This window comes from Pyrus communis, chromosome 17 (assembly GCF_963583255.1).
Source record: "Pyrus communis chromosome 17, drPyrComm1.1, whole genome shotgun sequence".
Classification (NCBI taxonomy): Eukaryota; Viridiplantae; Streptophyta; class Magnoliopsida; order Rosales; family Rosaceae; genus Pyrus; species Pyrus communis.
Window position 1 is genome coordinate 14,477,060 of NC_084819.1, and position 18,328 is coordinate 14,495,387.

Here is an 18,328-nt window from a genome sequence, read left to right on the forward strand (position 1 = left end):
ATAATCATGTGTGACCAAAACTATGGTCTTTCAATATCACCTAGTTGTAATTATTAATAGGGTAAAATACAATTTTACTGTGACATCCCGTCCCGGAATTATAGAAAACGTACGTATGAAATTACGATTTTGCCCCTAGTATGTTTTTCGTCACGTTGTGGGGTTATTTTGTGTGTGGTGGCAAGTGGAGGGCCACACACACACACTGACTCACTCTCCCTCTCCCTCTATCTCTGTCCCGTGTCTCTCTCTCTCTCCCTTCTTTCTTCTTCTTCCTTCTGTGAGAGTACGGACACACACCAAGGACCTTCAAACCATCACAGATCGAAGGAACCAACTACACCATTCGACTCGTGAGGTCGAGGCGAGCTCAGCCATACCATTTTCAGGTGAGGAATCCTTGATTTTCACGTCGATTCATCAATGGCCGATTTGTGTACTGTTCATGCAAAGTTTGTACATTAAGTTTTTGGGTTTTCTGAGCTCGTAGTTGTGTTTGTGAGGTTCCCAGGAGCCTCGGAGTACTTCGTTGGACGAATTTGGACGTCGGGATCGTCCTGCTCGAAGTTGGCCGGTTTTGGAGAATTTGCACAGGTATAATCTCTTAGTTTTAGCCCTTAAAACTTGTTGGGACATGTTCTACTAGTCTAGGGCTTTCATTTGGTCCAAGAATCACGAAAAACGGTCGAGAAACGAGCGAGAAAACCCTAGTTGCAGGTTTTCCCAGTTTCCGGCGCCGGCGACGTCGCCGGCGTTCGAATGAGGAAGGCGACGGAATATTCCTAACGCCGTTAACGGATCCGGTTAGTTTTAACGGAATATTCCGTCAGTTTAACGGAATATTCCTGACGGCGTCTGTTGACACCGTCAGTGTGCCTGGCACGTGGCCGCGCGTGGGGGGCGCGTAGGTCCGTGCCTGTGCTGGCGCGTGGGGGCGCGTGAGGGGTCCAAAAATTTTTCTAAAAATATGGTTGTGATCCTGAGGTTGTGTAGAGCACGTGGGTATATTCATTTGTCCATTTTGAGCAATGTATGAGAAGTTATTACGAGAAACGGGTTATGTGCTTTAAAGTTAACGTTTTTATAGTTGTTTCGCATCTAGGTGACACGTACCCAGAGGACGAGCGTGCACACGCGAGACAGGGGGGCTACGACCCTTCTACATACCAGTGAGTGGGCTTTTGTTTTCCGTATATACCTATATACATTTATATTCCCAGAAATTGAATTAAAAAGGGTTATTTGCCTTATGCCATGCACTTTATTATTTATCGTTTATGCATCTTTGCATGCATTATTTGTGGCATACATATTCATATGCATATGTCATATATATTTATATGTGGGTGCTGTGGAGGCATAGGTAAGTGCCAGGTAAGCGTTAATTAACGATTGCATTACATAGTGTTTAGAGAGGCTTAGAGAGCTCATAACCTGCACCCCCGGTGTTAGTGCTCCCGCCCAGAGTAGGGCACAGTCCTTCACGTGTTGTTCACCTCCCGCACCATACGCTCAGCTTGGATCCAAGCTAGGTGCATAGGCCTGTCGTACAGACCACATTAGGTGGTTCCGACTCGTAGGTGACCCGCGATTATTCGCACAGCCTTCACATGATCGTAGCACTAGAGCGTATATATGTATTACACCCAGGCCTGTCGTACAGACCACATAGAGTGGTTCCGACTCGTGGGCAGGTTTAGTTATTGAGATTGAGATTTGAGCTCTATATACAGCCGTACAGGTCACGTTAGGTGACTCCGGCTGCCAGAGGATTATGTGATTGATACGACTCATACCTGAGCACTTGCACATCATTATGAGATTTTGACATAGCATATATTGAGCATGTTTGGGCATATCTATACATACGTACATATGTTATTTTTCTGGGAAGTATACAGGTTTTACGGCGAGGGGTTAGATTGTGTTTTGCTAAATGATTTTCAAAGAGCTTTGTTTTTGCCCACTCACGCTTTTGTTTTGCGCCCCTCCAGGTTCTAGTTGCTTAGCCGTTGCGGTGGTTTCCCTTGAGAGCTTTTCGGCGTTCTGACAGACACTCCACATTGTAGGGTCGCCTTCGGGCGTACTACTGTTGTCGTTTTATTTGGACTGCTATAGACCTGCTCTGAATTTGTATAGCACTAACTAGCACTTATTCTAGTACTTGTATGCTAGTTTTTAATTATTTCGTACCTTTATATTACTACTTACTAGCTTCCGCACGTGCACATGGCTACGTCACCTTTGAGTGACGGCCAGCACGCTCCGATCTCGGTCGGGGTGTGTCATTTACCCTCTCAGGTTTGAGGTCAATTTCAATTTCTTATAATATCTTTAAAACATTTCAATTTCATACCTCAAATATGATTTAGTTGTAATTTCATACAATCCGTTACATAATCTGTTAGAATGGTTGTTAAGTGATGATGTGGCAGATATAGAACCCAGTTTTTAATGAAGTGGATGTCAACTTTGCGCCATGAAGATAAAAAAATTATTATTATTTGAAATATTTAATAAATAATTAAAATGTCAAAAAAAAAAAAATATCATCCCCACACCCCACCCCTCTTCTCTCTGATCAACTCCTAAGACCATCTCCAAAGGAAATGTCAAATCCTATGTGGAATTTTATGTAATCAAATTTGAAGGTAGGACTGAGCTTCAACCAATATGTCAATCCTATATGAATTGACATATAAGTTTTCATATGTCAAATTTAACATATGAGAAAAGGTGTTGTCAATTTTCTTTTTAATTATTTTATTATGTAAGTCTCATTAATGCATCAATTATAGATCTTGAAAAATGCACTTTAATTAATTTCTTTATAAAATGGGTTCTACAAATATCATTTATCACAAAGAAACATATCGGTTGGAAAAAGAGAAAATTTGACATTGCCACATCAGCCATTAAATTAACATTTGACATTTATTTTTTGACATCTCCTTTGGAGATGCTCTCATCCGCTCCTCCATCATCCCCACACCTCTTCTTCCTCTGATCAACCCCATCTTCCATAACCACCAATAACACGCCTCTCCGTCACCATTAACCCTCGACACGACATCGCCACCTCCTTTCTCTCCGCCTCGCCAACTACTTCGATGACATCGCCCTCTCCTTCACCGCCCTCAAATCCCTTTCCACCCTCCAGTCCCTACAGTTCTTCAACTGCCCCATTGCTCTAATCCGCTTCCCCGCTGACCACATCGCCTCCCTCCACTCCTTCACCTGCATCAACTCCCTCCGCCGCCTCACCGGCGTTTGGCTCGCTTGCCTCCAAAACCTCACCGAGCTCACTGTCTCCAACGTCTAAGTCAAGGCCTTCGAACCCTTCATCATCCTTTGAAACTTGAAAAAGCTCAAGTCAGTCACCATTTCCCACACCAATTTAACCGGCAGCACTCCCAAACACATGAATTTAAACCTTACCCACATCGATTTTTCTCGCAATAAGCTTTGGGGGAAGATACCCATTTCCCTCACACTCCTCGAAAACCTCAAAACCTTAAACCTTTCCTCTAATTCCGTCAATGGTGAAATACCTACTTTGTTCGGGGACCTAATTTCGCTAAAGAATGTGTCTTTGTCCTCAAATTCTTTATCCGACATCATCCCGGAGTTGATTTCAGCAATCCCGGACTTAGTTCATCTCGAGGCAGGGATTTGCAGTGTGTTGGTGCGTGGCGAGGGAGGGAGGAAGTTCAGGGAGTCTCGTGTAATGCCTGAGATTTGCAGGGAGGAAGAAGGTAGCACGAGGAAGAAGAGGTTGAAGTTCTATAGGGCGACTGAAGAAGCTTCCCAAACCCAGATGGGATTATTGGTTGTAGATAAGCACAGAGGAGATGGGATGGAGTCGAGGAAGAGATGGGGTTATTGGGCTAAGCTTTGCCCAGATAGTTGGGGAGAGAGAGGTGCGAGAGATAGAGTGTTGGGGGGTGGGGGAAAGGGTGGGTGATGGGGGGTGGGAGAGTGGGCACGTGTGGGGATTTTGGGGAAGAAGGGGATATGGGTTTTTTTTTTTTTTTTTTTTTTTTTTTTAAATAAGTTTTCTTTAAATAATTTTTTTTAAATTTTTTTTATTAAGTTTTTAGCCACGTTAGCACAAATAGGAACCCTAGTCATCACTTAACGGTTATTCTAACAAATTATGTAGTGCATTGTATGAAATTGCAACTAAATCATATTTGAAGTATGAAATTGAAATGTTTAAAAAAAAATTGTAAGAAATTAAAATCGACCACAAACCTAAAGGGGTAAAATATAATTTACCCTTATAAATAAATATTAGAAGTCCTCTCTTTTTTTGGGGTCTCGCTAAGACCTAGCGTGGGAGTTAGTTCGCACAAGTCCCTTTTAATCCTATTAAATTTAGGGAGTTTTAATGAAACACTTCTAGTACTGTTTACTTTTAACGAAAAATCACATTTTTACATTTCCATGATACTATTCGCTACACCTTTATTTGTCTTTTTTCATTAAAACTAAAGTTTTTTTTTTAACTTTTCATTAGTTTCCCTTTAAATTAGTCCTTACAAATAGTAAACACAAGATTATAGTAATATGTAGTCCAGTTCAGTCATTAAAAGTTAGTGAGGCCAAACAAACATACCCTAAAACGATTTTTTAGCTTATATGGGTACTAATGCCACCGCATCTGATCATGAAGAAGATTCTATGAAAATATTCACCGGTGATCCATTATTTTTTAGATTTCATGCTTATTCAGGCCCTTGAAATTAGAATAAGCTAACTTTCAGGGCTTGTAAAATGCAATAGCATTTTGGAGCCCAATTGCCTCTTATTTGCAAATTGTTAGCCGTTTGTAATATTTTGATCTAGAGACTTCTAAATGTACACTAGAATCTTACTACTACAAAAGGGGGCTATAGTGTCGGAGGGTGGTGTCGCTTTAATCTAATATAGTAGCGGATTAGGCAGTTGCGACACTAACTGAACATGACGTCGGATTTACTGTCGCTTATAAGCGTTATTAAATGTTTATGTCGCTTTTAAACCGACGTAAACATATATTTTAATAATTTTGAAATACTAGTGTCGCTTTTAAACCGACGTAAACATTATTTTAATAATTTTTAAATACTAGTGTCGCTTTTAAGCGACATAAAGTGTGTATATATATATTAAATTTTATATATATATATATTAAATTAAATTTTATATCCCTAAAAACTATAATAATTATATATATATATATATATTAAATTAAATTTTAAAAAATTGGTGATCATTGGATTGGCTTAAATATACATACGATTCAATTTCTTAAGTGTTATACATACAAAATAAATAAATTTAAATCTACTTAATATATATATATACACACACACCATTGAACTTGATTGGATACGAATTCTATGAAACTAATTTCGACAGTTATAAACGAAAAATCACGATTTAACGATTATTGTAACTCCGATTTTGATGATTTTTTACAGCTACACTCCTGACCCTATATGAATACAATGAATGGATTCGATCTTCAAATTAAAATATTTACACAAGTGGATACCACAAAATCTTATGTTATACTTAATGAAAATATAAATAAACTCTAAGTGTTAGTCAATCTATTGTTTTGATGGGATACAAATTCTCCGAAACTAATTTCAACGATCCCAACCGTCAAACTTGTTTGCATATGCTTCGAGATCACATCAACAAAAAATCACAAAAAACAAACATTCAGAGATCAAGTAACGGGACAAAGCTTTTCGACGGTTATAAACGAAAAATCACGATTTAACGGTTATTTTAACTCCGATTTTGATGATTTTTTACAGCTACATTCCTTGACCCTGTATGAATAGAATGAATGAATTTGATCTTCAATTTAAAATATTTACACAAGTGGATACCACAAAATCTTATGTTATACTTAATGAAAGTATAAATAAACTCTAAGTGTTAGTCAATCTATTGTTTTGATGGGATACGAATTCTCCGAAACTAATTTCAACGATCCCAACCGTCAAACTTGTTTGCATATGCTTCGAGATCACGTCAGCAAAAAATCACAAAAAACAAACATTCAGAGATCAAGTAACGGGACAAAGCTTTTCGACGGTTATAAACGAAAAATCACGATTTAACGGTTATTTTAACTCCGATTTTGATGATTTTTTACAGCTACACTCCTTGACCCTATATGAATACAATGAATGAATTCGATCTTCAAATTAAAATATTTACACAAGTAGATACCACAAAATCTTATGTTATACTTAATGAAAGTATAAATAAACTCTAAGTATTAGTCAATCTATTGTTTTGATGGGATACGAATTCTTCGAAACTAATTTCAACGATCCCAACCATCAAACTTGTTTGCATATGCTTCCAGATCACATCAGCAAAAAATCACAAAAAACAAACATTCAGAGATCAAGTAACGGGACAAAGCTTTTCGACGGTTATAAACGAAAAATCACGATTTAACGGTTATTTTAACTCCGATTTTGATGATTTTTTACAGCTACATTCTTGACCCTATATGAATAGAATGAATGAATTCGATCTTCAATTTAAAATATTTACACAAGTGGATACCACAAAATCTTATGTTATACTTAATGAAAGTATAAATAAACTCTAAGTGTTAGTCAATCTATTGTTTTGATGGGATACGAATTCTCCGAAACTAATTTCAACGATCCCAACCGTCAAACTTGTTTGCATATGCTTCGAGATCACATCAGCAAAAAATCACAAAAAACAAACATTCAGAGATCAAGTAACGGGACAAAGCTTTTCGACGGTTATAAACGAAAAATCACGATTTAACGGTTATTTTAACTCCGATTTTGATGATTTTTTACAGCTACACTCATTGACCCTTTATGAATAGAATGAATGAATTCGATCTTCAAATTAAAATATTTACACAAGTGGATACCACAAAATCTTATGTTATACTTAATGAAAGTATAAATAAACTCTAAGTGTTAGTCAATCTATTGTTTTGATGGGATATGAATTCTCCGAAACTAATTTCAACGATCTCAACCGTCAAACTAATTTCACTATCAATTGATGGACAGAGTGTGGAGTGTGTGTGCTGTATAGCGCACAAATATGGCCCTCAACTTTTATTATTTTTTTGCTCTTGTGTAATACAAATTCTCAGAAGTATCCTTCCAATTAATTGAAGAGATCTTATTTTGGGACCAGGAGGTATTATACGGGATATATGTTTTCTTTTTTAGAAGAAAAAACCAGGTGGTTTGACTTGTGCAAAAATGGTGCTTTGCACACCCAAAAACCTACCCTTATATGAGTGTCGCTTATAACCGACACTAAATTATTTTTTAAAATATTTTGAAATCCAATGTCGCTTTAAATTAGTTTTTTTAAATATTTTGAAACCCAGTGTCGCTTTTAAGCGACATATTGATTTAAATTAGTTTTTCGTTTTATAACCATCGAAAAGTTCCATAGAATTTGTATCCCATCAAGTTCGATGGTGTGTGTATATATATATATATTTATTAAGTAGATTTAAATTTATTTATTTTGTATGTATAACACTTAAAGAAATTGAATGGTATGTATATTGAAACTGATCCAACGGTCACCAATTTTTAAAATTTAATTTAATATATATATATATAATTATTATAGTTTTTAGGGGTATAAAATTGTTACATTAATATATATAATTATTATAGTATTTTTTAGGGTTATAAAATTAATATATATAAAATTATAGTATTTGAAATATTAGGCGGGAAATTTCCCGCTTGTTTGAATGGATGGAGAGACTTAGTGTCGGTTTTAACCGACGCTAGTGTCATTAAAGCGACGCTATGTGAATTTCAAAAAGTGTGTCAGAAGTTGGCGTCGGTTAAAAGCGACGCTAGTTTCATTAAAGCGACGCTAGTTTCATTAAAGCGACGCTATGTGAATTTCAAAAAGTGTCAGAAGTTTGTGTCGGTTTAAAGCGACGCTAGTTTCATTAAAGCGACGCGAGTTTCATTAAAGCGACACTATGTGAATTTCAAAAAAAGTGTCAGACGCTTGCGTCGGTTTTAACGGACGCAAACTAAGTACCCATATTTAAACCCCTCTCTTTCCCATTTCAACCGTGCTTTCATTTCTCCGCCAATTTCAGACTTTCTTCTTCTCCTTCCCCATCTGTGCGTCCCCTTCTTCCTCCTTTTCATTTTTTCCTCAACTCCTTCCCCGTTTGCTTTGGATCACCAGTTTGAAGATCAACATTCTGAAGAACTCCAATTCGAGGAGGAAGAGCTTGAAGGTGGTTCATTTTTAAATTATTATGATTATTAATTTTAGTTTCTATTTTGTATTCTAAATAGTTTTATGCTTAAATTGAAAATTTATTTTTGTTTCTTGGTTTTTAATTGTTTTTTTTTTGTATTTATGCATGTTGGATCTGAAGAGCAAGGACACTGGAAATCGCAGATCCATAACTTTTTAAAGGTATAAAACCTGAGTTTAATCTATAGAGATTAGAGCCTTAATGTTGAAGTAGTAAAGTATTGGAGCACTGATCTGATGGCAAGCATGGCAGCATGGAGTTGCTAGTATTATATATGGCACTATGGAGCTACAAAATATGTGGTCTTCGACAAAGGCAAGCACAGGAAAGCATGGAGGATGAATTTTTGTAAATTATATGGAATGTTAGATGTAAAACATTTGTATATTATGGCACTATTTTTCTTTTGAATTATTTTTATTATTGTTTGTTTTGGCCTAAAATTGAAATTTATTATTTCGATTATATAATTTTTTTGAGTTATAATTATTTGAGAATGAATACAGAAACAGATTTCGACTTTTTTTTAAATTATTATTATCAAAGGTGGTGTCGCTTTAAATCGTCACTAGTTTGCATATTTTATTTATTTAATTGTTCTCTAACGTCGCTTTAAACCGTCACTAGTTTGCATATTTTATTTAGTTAATTGTTGACTAGCGTCGCTTTAAACCGACGTTAACATCAGCGTCGCTTTAAACCGACGCTGCGTAGTGGCGGATTAAGCGAACAAAGCGACGCTGAAGCCCTTTAGTGACGGTAGCAATGGCGTCGCTATTCCAATCCGACATTGCAGTGTTTTATGTCGGATTTTTGCCAAATTTCCGACAGAAATCGGGGTTTCTTGTCGGTTTTTGGTCCGCCGGTGATAGCCTATATACATCTAGCATTTGGAAAGTTTACTCTAAGTTAGAAGTTTTAAGTTTGATTCTTCTGAATGTCACTTCAACATGATTATAGTTAGCTCATTGCGCAACCTAAATACTCAACTCAATATTGTTGTTAAATGAAAAAAGTGTTAACGTTATTGACACTCCAAAAATCTCGTTGTGTAATACTCATAAGCACAATTACAGAAGCGTATTTTCCTTTTTAAGTATCGAAAATTTGGATTGTATGGTAAAATTTTTTAAATGTCAATAACGTCAATACTACCCAATAAAAGGTTTAAAACTTTATGAAGGCTTGGACATAATTTGTTGATTATTGAGACCCTACGTAAGCAATGACCAAATTCATTGGAAGCAGAATTCAAAATTTACATAAGTTGGACTAAATGAATACAAATAGGTAATATATGATAAAACCAATAAAAACTAGCAAGTCAATCGCCCAATCAATGGAGAAGAAGAAATTGTCAATAAAGCACATTTTCTAGATCTTTCCTCAACCAAGTCACAATTTTAAATTACTATTGACTATTGACCAGTGTAGAGTTGTCTTAGCGGCCAAGTAAACACTGTTTTCCGACCACTATAAAACCCCAGAAGGAAGATTAAACCAGTCGTAATATCCACACAAGAGAGAGATTAGTTAGTGTGAAACTTGATTAGTTGGTGCTTATATCATGGCTGAGGAAGTGAAGCTGTTGGGAGTTTGGGGAAGCCCATTTAGTAGGAGGGTGGAAATAGCTCTGAAGCTGAAAGGAGTGAAATATGAATACGTTGAGGAGGACCTGCAGAGCAAGAGCCCTTTGCTTCTGAAATCCAACCCAGTTCATCAGAAGATCCCTGTGCTTCTGCACAATGACAGACCAATAGCTGAGTCCCAGGTCATTCTTGAGTACATTGATGAGACTTGGAAGGAGGGTTTTCCCATTTTGCCTACAGATCCTTATGAAAGAGCCCAGGCACGTTTCTGGGCTAGGTTTATTGATGAAAAGGTAAAAATGTTTCACTTTAATCTTTTCGTATTAAGTATATGGATTTGGATCCTCTCCGGATTCCTTTCTTGGGGATCCTGGAGATCAAGGCACAAAGACCGTTCATTAAAGATCGTGCGGCCACAATTAAATGTTTTTTATATTTTTAAAAGTAAAACAATATCATTTTGTGTAAAAAAAACATTTAATTATGACTGCACGATCTTTAATGAACGGTCCTTGTGTTTTGATCTCTGGAATCCCCAGGGAGGGGATCCGGAGAGGATCCAAATCTAGGTATATTAGAAAAGTTATCTTGCTTTATTGTGCATCTAAATCATTGATGATCAAGGTTATTTTTAACAAAGTTGATTATAGCATGAATGTATAGTTTAGATTAACAGTCTGTCACCATAAGTATGTGCATGACGATTTTACATTGAGTATATTAGCTTGAAATTCTTTTGTGACTACCAGTGTAAAACTTTATATATTACTAAACTTGACAATACATGTCTGACCTCACATAATATGTTGGTAGTATACAATGTTTACGCTATAAAATATGAATTGTAATTAAGTTGGTTCTTATATAAAATATGTAGTCTAAAGATTAATAAATTTGCCACATCAATAAAAAATTTCTCGGCTGAGATTTCACTAAAAAAATTGTAATCTAGATTAACAACATGAAAATATATGCCTAGTTACACAAAATTTTTATGTCAGAAAAGCTTCATCAGTGATTAAGTTGATTCTTTTGAGTCTTACAACATTCAGTTGACAGTGAACATTACTGTTGAGTGTATATAGTTCTATTTTCTTGCTTGCCATGTGGCAGCTTATTGACCGCACTAATAAATTTTGCAAACAAAAATATGTGTCTAATAAGCTAAATTCTTATTGTATTTGTTTGCTTTAGTGCTTGCCTGCAGCACGGAAAGCTCTCTCGGGCAGTGAGGAACCTGCGAAGGCTGTGGAAGAAGTCTGCGAGCTTCTGAAAATACTGGAAAATGAGCTCAAAGATAAGAAATTCTTCGGGGGACAGACGGTTGGACTTGTGGACATTGTTGCCAACTTCATAGCCTACTGGCTTGGAGCCTTTCAAGAAGTTGTGGGAGTGGAGCTGTTGACCAAAGAGAAGCTTCCCGATCTGTACGATTGGAGTGATGAGTTTTGCAGTGTTTTTCACGAAAGTCTGCCTCCCAGAGATAAACTAGTTGCTTACTTCCGTCGTCGCTTTCAGAGCACCACCACCGCTACTTCCAACTAAAATGGTTCATATCATAAGATGGTCTCCTGAAGCATTTCGTGGTTCATGATATTTTATAAGATGCTTCATGGTTCATGATATTTTATAAGAATAAAATCAGGATTGTACTTGTGGCTCCATCGGGTTCTTAATAGATACACACACTCCTTAAGGGAATGGATCCTCATTTTTTTTAACATCCTCTTGACCATTAGACTTGATTTTAATGAAATTTTGTGACTGAGATTAAATCACAGGCCACAGGATTTCATTAAAGCCAAATATAACGGTTAAAAGTTCCCTATTTTTTTTTGAAAAATGAGAATCATTTCCCTTAAAGGCTTCCTATATGTATGTGTGTGTGTGTGTGTGTGTGTGTGTGTGTAATGAGTTGACAAGGAATGTTTAATTCGCTAATGCAACCCACCACTAGCAAGGTCCTTAGGATGCATTTGTTGTACCGGATTATCTCGGACTGTAATAGCTTCAAGGACCAAGCTAGACTAGCTTAGACTAGACTAAGTTAGATTGGGTTAGTGAAGCGTTTGGTATAGTGTCGGATAGTCCGGCATGATAATAAAACTAGTACTATTCACACCACCAAGTTTTTACTTGGGATATTGATAGATCCATAACATTTCTGGGTTCCATGCTACAAGTTTAAAACAAAAAAAAAAGTCAAATTAATCAGCTAACCATAAAGATTGAATCTTTACAAAACTGTAAAATTGAGAAGTAAAAATCTGGGTCATATTATTCTGTTGACAATAAAATCATACAACCTTAGATATAATCATACAACAAACAAAGAGGGAAACAAATTAAAAGCCTTAATTAGATAGAAAAACAGAATAACCTCGCATAAAATGCAACAACTCCAGAAGTGTAATCAGCAGGTAGCTTAATGGAAGCATTGAAAATCCCATGCTGATAGAGGTCCTAAGAAACAAATCCAGACCCTGCAAATATACATAGCCACCAAAAACCAAACAAAGACAACAACTTTTAGGATCAAAAGACCCAAGATATGCCGCCAATTCAAAAACCCAGAAACCAAAAAAACAAAACCCTTTCACATGATTCTCAATACACAAACCCAAAAGGGAAACAATTACAAACCTGTTCGTTCATCTAGTGAGAGATGGACGGATTTCCCATCTCTAAGGATCATCAAATTGTCAAGAAAAATTGAAAGCAAATGGATAGCAATCAATTAAAAAAACACACCCAATCACATAACACAATTGCACCCAATTTTTGTGATAAAAATTCAAAAATTTCAGAGACTTGGAACCCAAAACAACAAAATCAATATAAAAAAAAAACCAATAATAATTTCATATTTGCAAAACCAAATCAGAGAGGAGCAGGATGAGGACAAGCATGACGAGGATGAGAGAGCAAGAATACATGATTTACGTACTATTTAAATAAATTGAATCAACATTAACTATAATATTTACCTCCTATGGAAAAATGTAAAATACATAGTTAGTATATTTACGTATAATACACACTAACATTTCTGCACGCACATCCTTTTTTTACATCACGACATTGGCATCAATTTCCGCCTCTATTTTCAATGAGCTTAAAACTGAACCCAAGCAGAGCAACCTGTATAGGAAAAGAGGAAAACATAGTTTAGGTAAAAAAATTAAAAAAAAATCAGCACTTGAACTTCTTATATGCATAATTTCTTAAAAAAATAATCAATGACTTGAATTTTGACATAGTCTAGAATGTCAATTCCTCCTGATCGCTTGTAGTGACTTTTAAGGGAGATAAAGCCATCTGCAAAGCAACTTTTAGAAAACCTAAATCTTGCAATAATCAAATCACTGCAAGAAAAAACAAAATAAAAAATCCAACTTTAACATTCTTTTTGCCTAAAGCAACAATCTTGCCGATAGAATGAAACAAAAGCAGAAAGAAACATGAGAAGGAAAAATGAATTTGATGAATGGTAGACAAACGTTGGATGGCGAAAGAATCAGTCAATGTTGACTAAGAATTTCGAACTTTTGTCACTGATTTGGTCGCTCAATTCTTCTTCCGATTCTGGTATGTTGGTTGTTCTTCCTCCGGAGAAGCACCAAGTTTTCACTGTGAAGTAAATAATCAAAAACAGAAATGAAAATGAATTTGGTGAATAGAAGACAAACGCTGGATGGAGAAGGAATGCAGAGGAAATAGAGAATCCGAGATTAAAAGTTACATGCGATAAGAATCAGTCGATATATAGATTCCCAATACAATTATATGGCATAGATGAACGTAAATGAAATCAATACAAGGTGGAGAAAGGAAACCGGCTTCACCTACACAATCACCAGAGAGATACCCAATCCTTGTTCATAAATTTGCAAGAGAAAAAAAAAAAAACGTAACTACGTGCTAGAAACAATGAAAATAGTGTGGTGATTGAAAGCAGCTACTAATATCAAAAGTGAATTGCTCTAGTTGGGAGAAGCAAAAAATCGAAAAGCCCAACTGCTCACTTCCTTCTTGTGTTGGAAATTCCTCTACTCTTCTCGAGTTTCTAAGGCAACGAACCTTAAAGTTTGTACCCATTTTGAGAGAAGAATGGGGGTTTCTTTTTCTGTCTAACCGCCCGGCTTTGTTTGTGAGCGCAGAGACATGGAAGAATTGTTTGTGAGCGCTGAAACGTGGAGAAATAAGGAATGAGTAATACATGCGCAAGGAAAAATTGCACAATCCAACATATTGAACTCGAATTATCCAACAACTGCATGGAATTAGTGAAGAGCAAACCTGTAATTCGCTTCAAATTGTGAGCGAGCAATGGCTTTTGTATCATCTCCTCCTCCTGCAAAACTGTTTCATTTTTTTGCTTCAAGTTCTTATTTTGTGTCCTTCCTTCTATATATCTCTCGTCCCGCAAACTGCTTCTTTTTGCTTTCTTTTCCTCCTGAACACCACTGCACATTCACGTTTATCTCTCCCTTCGCAAAACGGTTCCCGGTTATATGCATAGCAGTTTCCAATCTATTCCCCATGTTTATCTTCTCTTTTCTTTTTCTTTTTTTTTTCTTCTAATTTTTAATTCTCTTTTTGTTTAACATATTTTTCTTTTTTGTTTTTGACAAAAGTATCCCTATTAGTTTGTTTCTATTATTTTCAGCTAGTTGTGAATTTTTTTTGTTTGAGGGGCTTTATAGTCCAATTCTTTTTTGTGAAGCTTTGAGACACAAAACTCTCATTCTAGCTTTCTAATATTAGAGATTGGAGATTAGAGATTGAAAATATCATACACAAATTTTTCAAAAATACTTCTATATTCACTACCCGATTTAATAATTCGTTAAACTACACATTTTTAGAACTCTAACGTACAACATACATGTACGTACATATTGTTCAAGTTAGTCCACGTTATTTTCACACTTTTTTCAATAATACACATACGCTAAACGTGATTTTAACATGTTATTGAAGAAACAAAATATTTAATTTAATTTAATAATAGTAAAATTTTACCCAAATAAAAACGCAACAAATTTATTTATTGAAAAAAATCCAAATGCTTTACTTTCTAAGGATTTTTTGTCAAACTTTGTTGGAGACACTTTAGGTATTGAAAAAGGGTTATACTAGCAAAAATATTATTTGGGGTAATTATTTTTAATATGAAATGTAATTAAATCAATAAACGCCGGTAAAGACAATGAGACAGAGATGTTCGTTGAACCGTGTTTTGAGGTCAATTTAGATGGCTATGATTTCAATAACAAACTAATACACAAAACCAAATGCATTCATCTTCAACAAAGCAATGCCAGTGTCGAAAATAATGGCAGATTATTATAAAAACCGATCCAAGTTTCTAATTATTTATCGATAATACAGATTATTATAAAACCAGATCCAAATTTCTAATTAATTATCGATCATACAGTTTTAATGTTGTTGCATGCTCGGGTCCTTGACGATGGTCACAGGGATTGCAGCATTCGTGAGCACAAAGTTGCTCACACTCCCCAGTACGATCCTGTTTAATTTCCACAAAACAAATGGATTAAACATATAATCCAAATTAATTACGACAACCTTATTAAAAAATTAAAACAGAAAATTGGAGCATTAGTAGACTGAAAATTCGTGAGCACCTTTTTTTTAAAGGGAAAACTAATGAAAAGAATTTGAAAACTTTGAATTTTAATAATAACGACAAAATAAAAGGTAAAGTAAATAATACCAGAATTGACTTTTTAGTGTAAAAATATGATTTTTCGTTAAAGTAAACAGTACTGTGGATTTTTCGTTAAAACTTCCTTTTTTTAAACTTATTTCCCTATTATGCATGGAAGTTTAAACAGAGTTAATTCAAATACCAATTTTCACTAATATTTAGTTCAATTACCGAAGTTTCAACTCAATTAAAATTTGGAGACCAATGCTTCAATTTTTTTAAATTGATTATTGAAAAGAAAGAAATCTAAGAAAATTGCACCCATACCTTTTGATGGTGCTAAGCCCTCTGCTTCCCATGACCAAAGAGTCCAGCTTCAGATCTTCAACCGCTTGAAGAAGCTTCTCCCTTGCATCTCCCCAATACAATTTTGTCACAACATCCACCTGTAAATTAATCCCGTCAAAAATCAAACAAAAGCAATCACTAATCAAAACCCAGATCAAGATTATCCCATTAATTAAAGCAAACCTCTTTCTGCCTGGAAGCAGTGTCGAGTGTGTCAAGAACTTCCATATCAGTTTGGACACCGTAATTCTTCATAATCTGTGGCTCCCTAAACTCTGACAATGGAATCAGAGCTGCAAAAATAAAAAAAATCCCAGATCAGAAACATAACCAATTTGATTTAAAAGCTTCAAGCTTTACCTATAAATAAATAAAAGTATTAGTCATAAATTCTCCATGCAGCACTGAGAACCCAAAACGCATGGATACTGAATCAATAACATGTCAACTACGCTTTGTTAGAGATAATAATATCAACTCCTTTCTCAAATAACATATTTAGAAGAGGTTTTTGAACTTTAATCCTTCAAGAATATTAAAATTTAATAAAAATCTTAGTCCTTTAATGTGTACCTAATTCAAATTCATATTATATTTTTGTTTTTCTATTTAATAAATAACTTATTTAATGTTATTACATTAAATTTTAAATTTATTATCATACACATTTTAATTCATTAATTTTATTTAACTTTCTCTAATTAGTGTACCTAAACGTTTGTATAATAATATATTTTATTAAATTAGTGTAACAAAATACCAATAATTAAATATATTGTAGTAAATTAGTGACATACAAGAAAATATGTAAAAATACAAGTGTACCAAAAATTCCGTACCTAACTAAATGATACTAAACTAATGTATTGAAATGTCCGTACCTAAACATATTATACTAACTCAGTATACCAAAATGTTCGTACCTAAATATATTGTAATGAATTAGTGGCAAATAAAAAAATATGCAAAAACATAAATTTACCAAAAAATCTCTACAAAAATATTTTCTTACATAAGATGCTTACCTGAGAATTAAAATTTATAATATTTTCATAAAATTTAAATTCATAAAATTATAAAAAAAATAAAAAAATATTGAATAGATATGCTGACATTAAATAAAGTTTAAGGACTAAAATTACTTTTTAATCTTCTATAAGTTATTTTTCTAAACTTCATCTTATTTAATGATTAAAATCTAATTTTCTATTAAAATACACGTTCGTTCCGTAGCCGGACTAAATTACTCCGATCTAGATATTGAACTCAACTGCAAGGAAACGATCGAACTGTCCTAACTCTTTATAAAGATATATACTTACGAGAACCGGATTGGGCCCAGAGCTGGGAGCGGGACTCGCCGAGGGAGTTGGGTTTGATGTGGATGATGTAAAGGGTGTCACCTTTGTCAGCCAAGTTCGCAATCGCCCATTCCAAAGCGTTCTTGCTGCTCTTCGAGAAGTCCATCGCCACTCCAATCTTCCTATCCTTTCCCATTCTCTCTCTCTCTCTCTCTCTCTCTCTCTCTCTCTCTCTCGATCCTCTGCAACTCTAGGCTTACAAATCCGACAAGGAAACACAATCGTTGCGTGAGAATTTCCCTTAAAAAAGATGGGTTCGAAGCTTGTATTGTAAGCAGAATATAAAGGAAACGGAATGATGACGCGTTGTAGGCTTGTAGCTAATGGCACTAGGTTGTGCGTTTTAGTTTTGGCTGCGATTTGTTTCGTTTCATCCTGACCGTCCACGTTGGGCCAGGGCCATAGTGGTGGGTCCGGCTTTTGTATAATATGAGACTAAAGACCGTTGGATCGTCGCATGGGATTCCATGCTATGGTCACGTGATAGAAGCATGACGACACGATGAATGTAAATCCATCATTATGTTTGGGATTGGCATTGCGTGTATGTAAGTTTATGGATGTTGGATATGTGTTAGTTTAATGAGTCAACTGCTTTGCTTAAAACCTTAAACTATTCAAAGTTGTGGAGTGGTTTTTGTGTTCTTATTTTTACCTCTTGTAATTTTACTCTACTTTTATATTTTATAATTAATGGATTGAATAAAGTTTTGTTTGTTTAATTTTTTTCTTTTTTAGAAAAGGAGGACAACTAGTGACAGACAAACTACGATTATCCACTCCTTCCGGAGAGTCGGAAAGATTCACAGAGCCAATTCAACCTTCCTCTGGCCACAAGTCTAGCTTCCACACTAGCATAGGATTTCGAACCCGAGACCTCTATTTTTTAGTTTTAAGGAAGTCTCGTAATTCACTTTTTACCATTGGACTATTTGTTTGTTTAATGATTCTATAAAGTTTGTTTGCATGGGAGAGAGGTTTTTTACTACCAATTCACTACATCAGAAGGGATCTCCATTTTATTCAAAATGGAATTTAGTCAAGTTTC

At 35.2% G+C, this 18,328-nt stretch overlaps 2 protein-coding genes across 2 annotated transcripts; one reads left to right on the plus strand and one right to left on the minus strand.

Annotated features, from left to right (window-relative positions):
• The first annotated feature begins 9,830 nt into the window (after positions 1 to 9,830).
• LOC137722533 (probable glutathione S-transferase) lies at positions 9,831 to 15,038 on the plus strand. The gene is made up of 2 exons (XM_068461559.1): positions 9,831 to 10,187; positions 11,089 to 15,038. The coding sequence occupies exons 1-2, from the start codon at positions 9,873 to 9,875 to the stop codon at positions 11,437 to 11,439; spliced, it is 666 nt and encodes a 221-aa protein (XP_068317660.1). The 5' UTR covers positions 9,831 to 9,872; the 3' UTR covers positions 11,440 to 15,038.
• A 137-nt stretch (positions 15,039 to 15,175) lies between these two features.
• Positions 15,176 to 17,592, minus strand: LOC137722534 (universal stress protein PHOS32-like). Its single transcript, XM_068461560.1, has 4 exons — positions 17,242 to 17,592; positions 16,103 to 16,212; positions 15,899 to 16,017; positions 15,176 to 15,430 (listed from the first exon to the last, which is right to left on the minus strand). The coding sequence occupies exons 1-4, from the start codon at positions 17,414 to 17,416 to the stop codon at positions 15,340 to 15,342; spliced, it is 495 nt and encodes a 164-aa protein (XP_068317661.1). The 5' UTR covers positions 17,417 to 17,592; the 3' UTR covers positions 15,176 to 15,339.
• Positions 17,593 to 18,328: the final 736 nt, after the last annotated feature.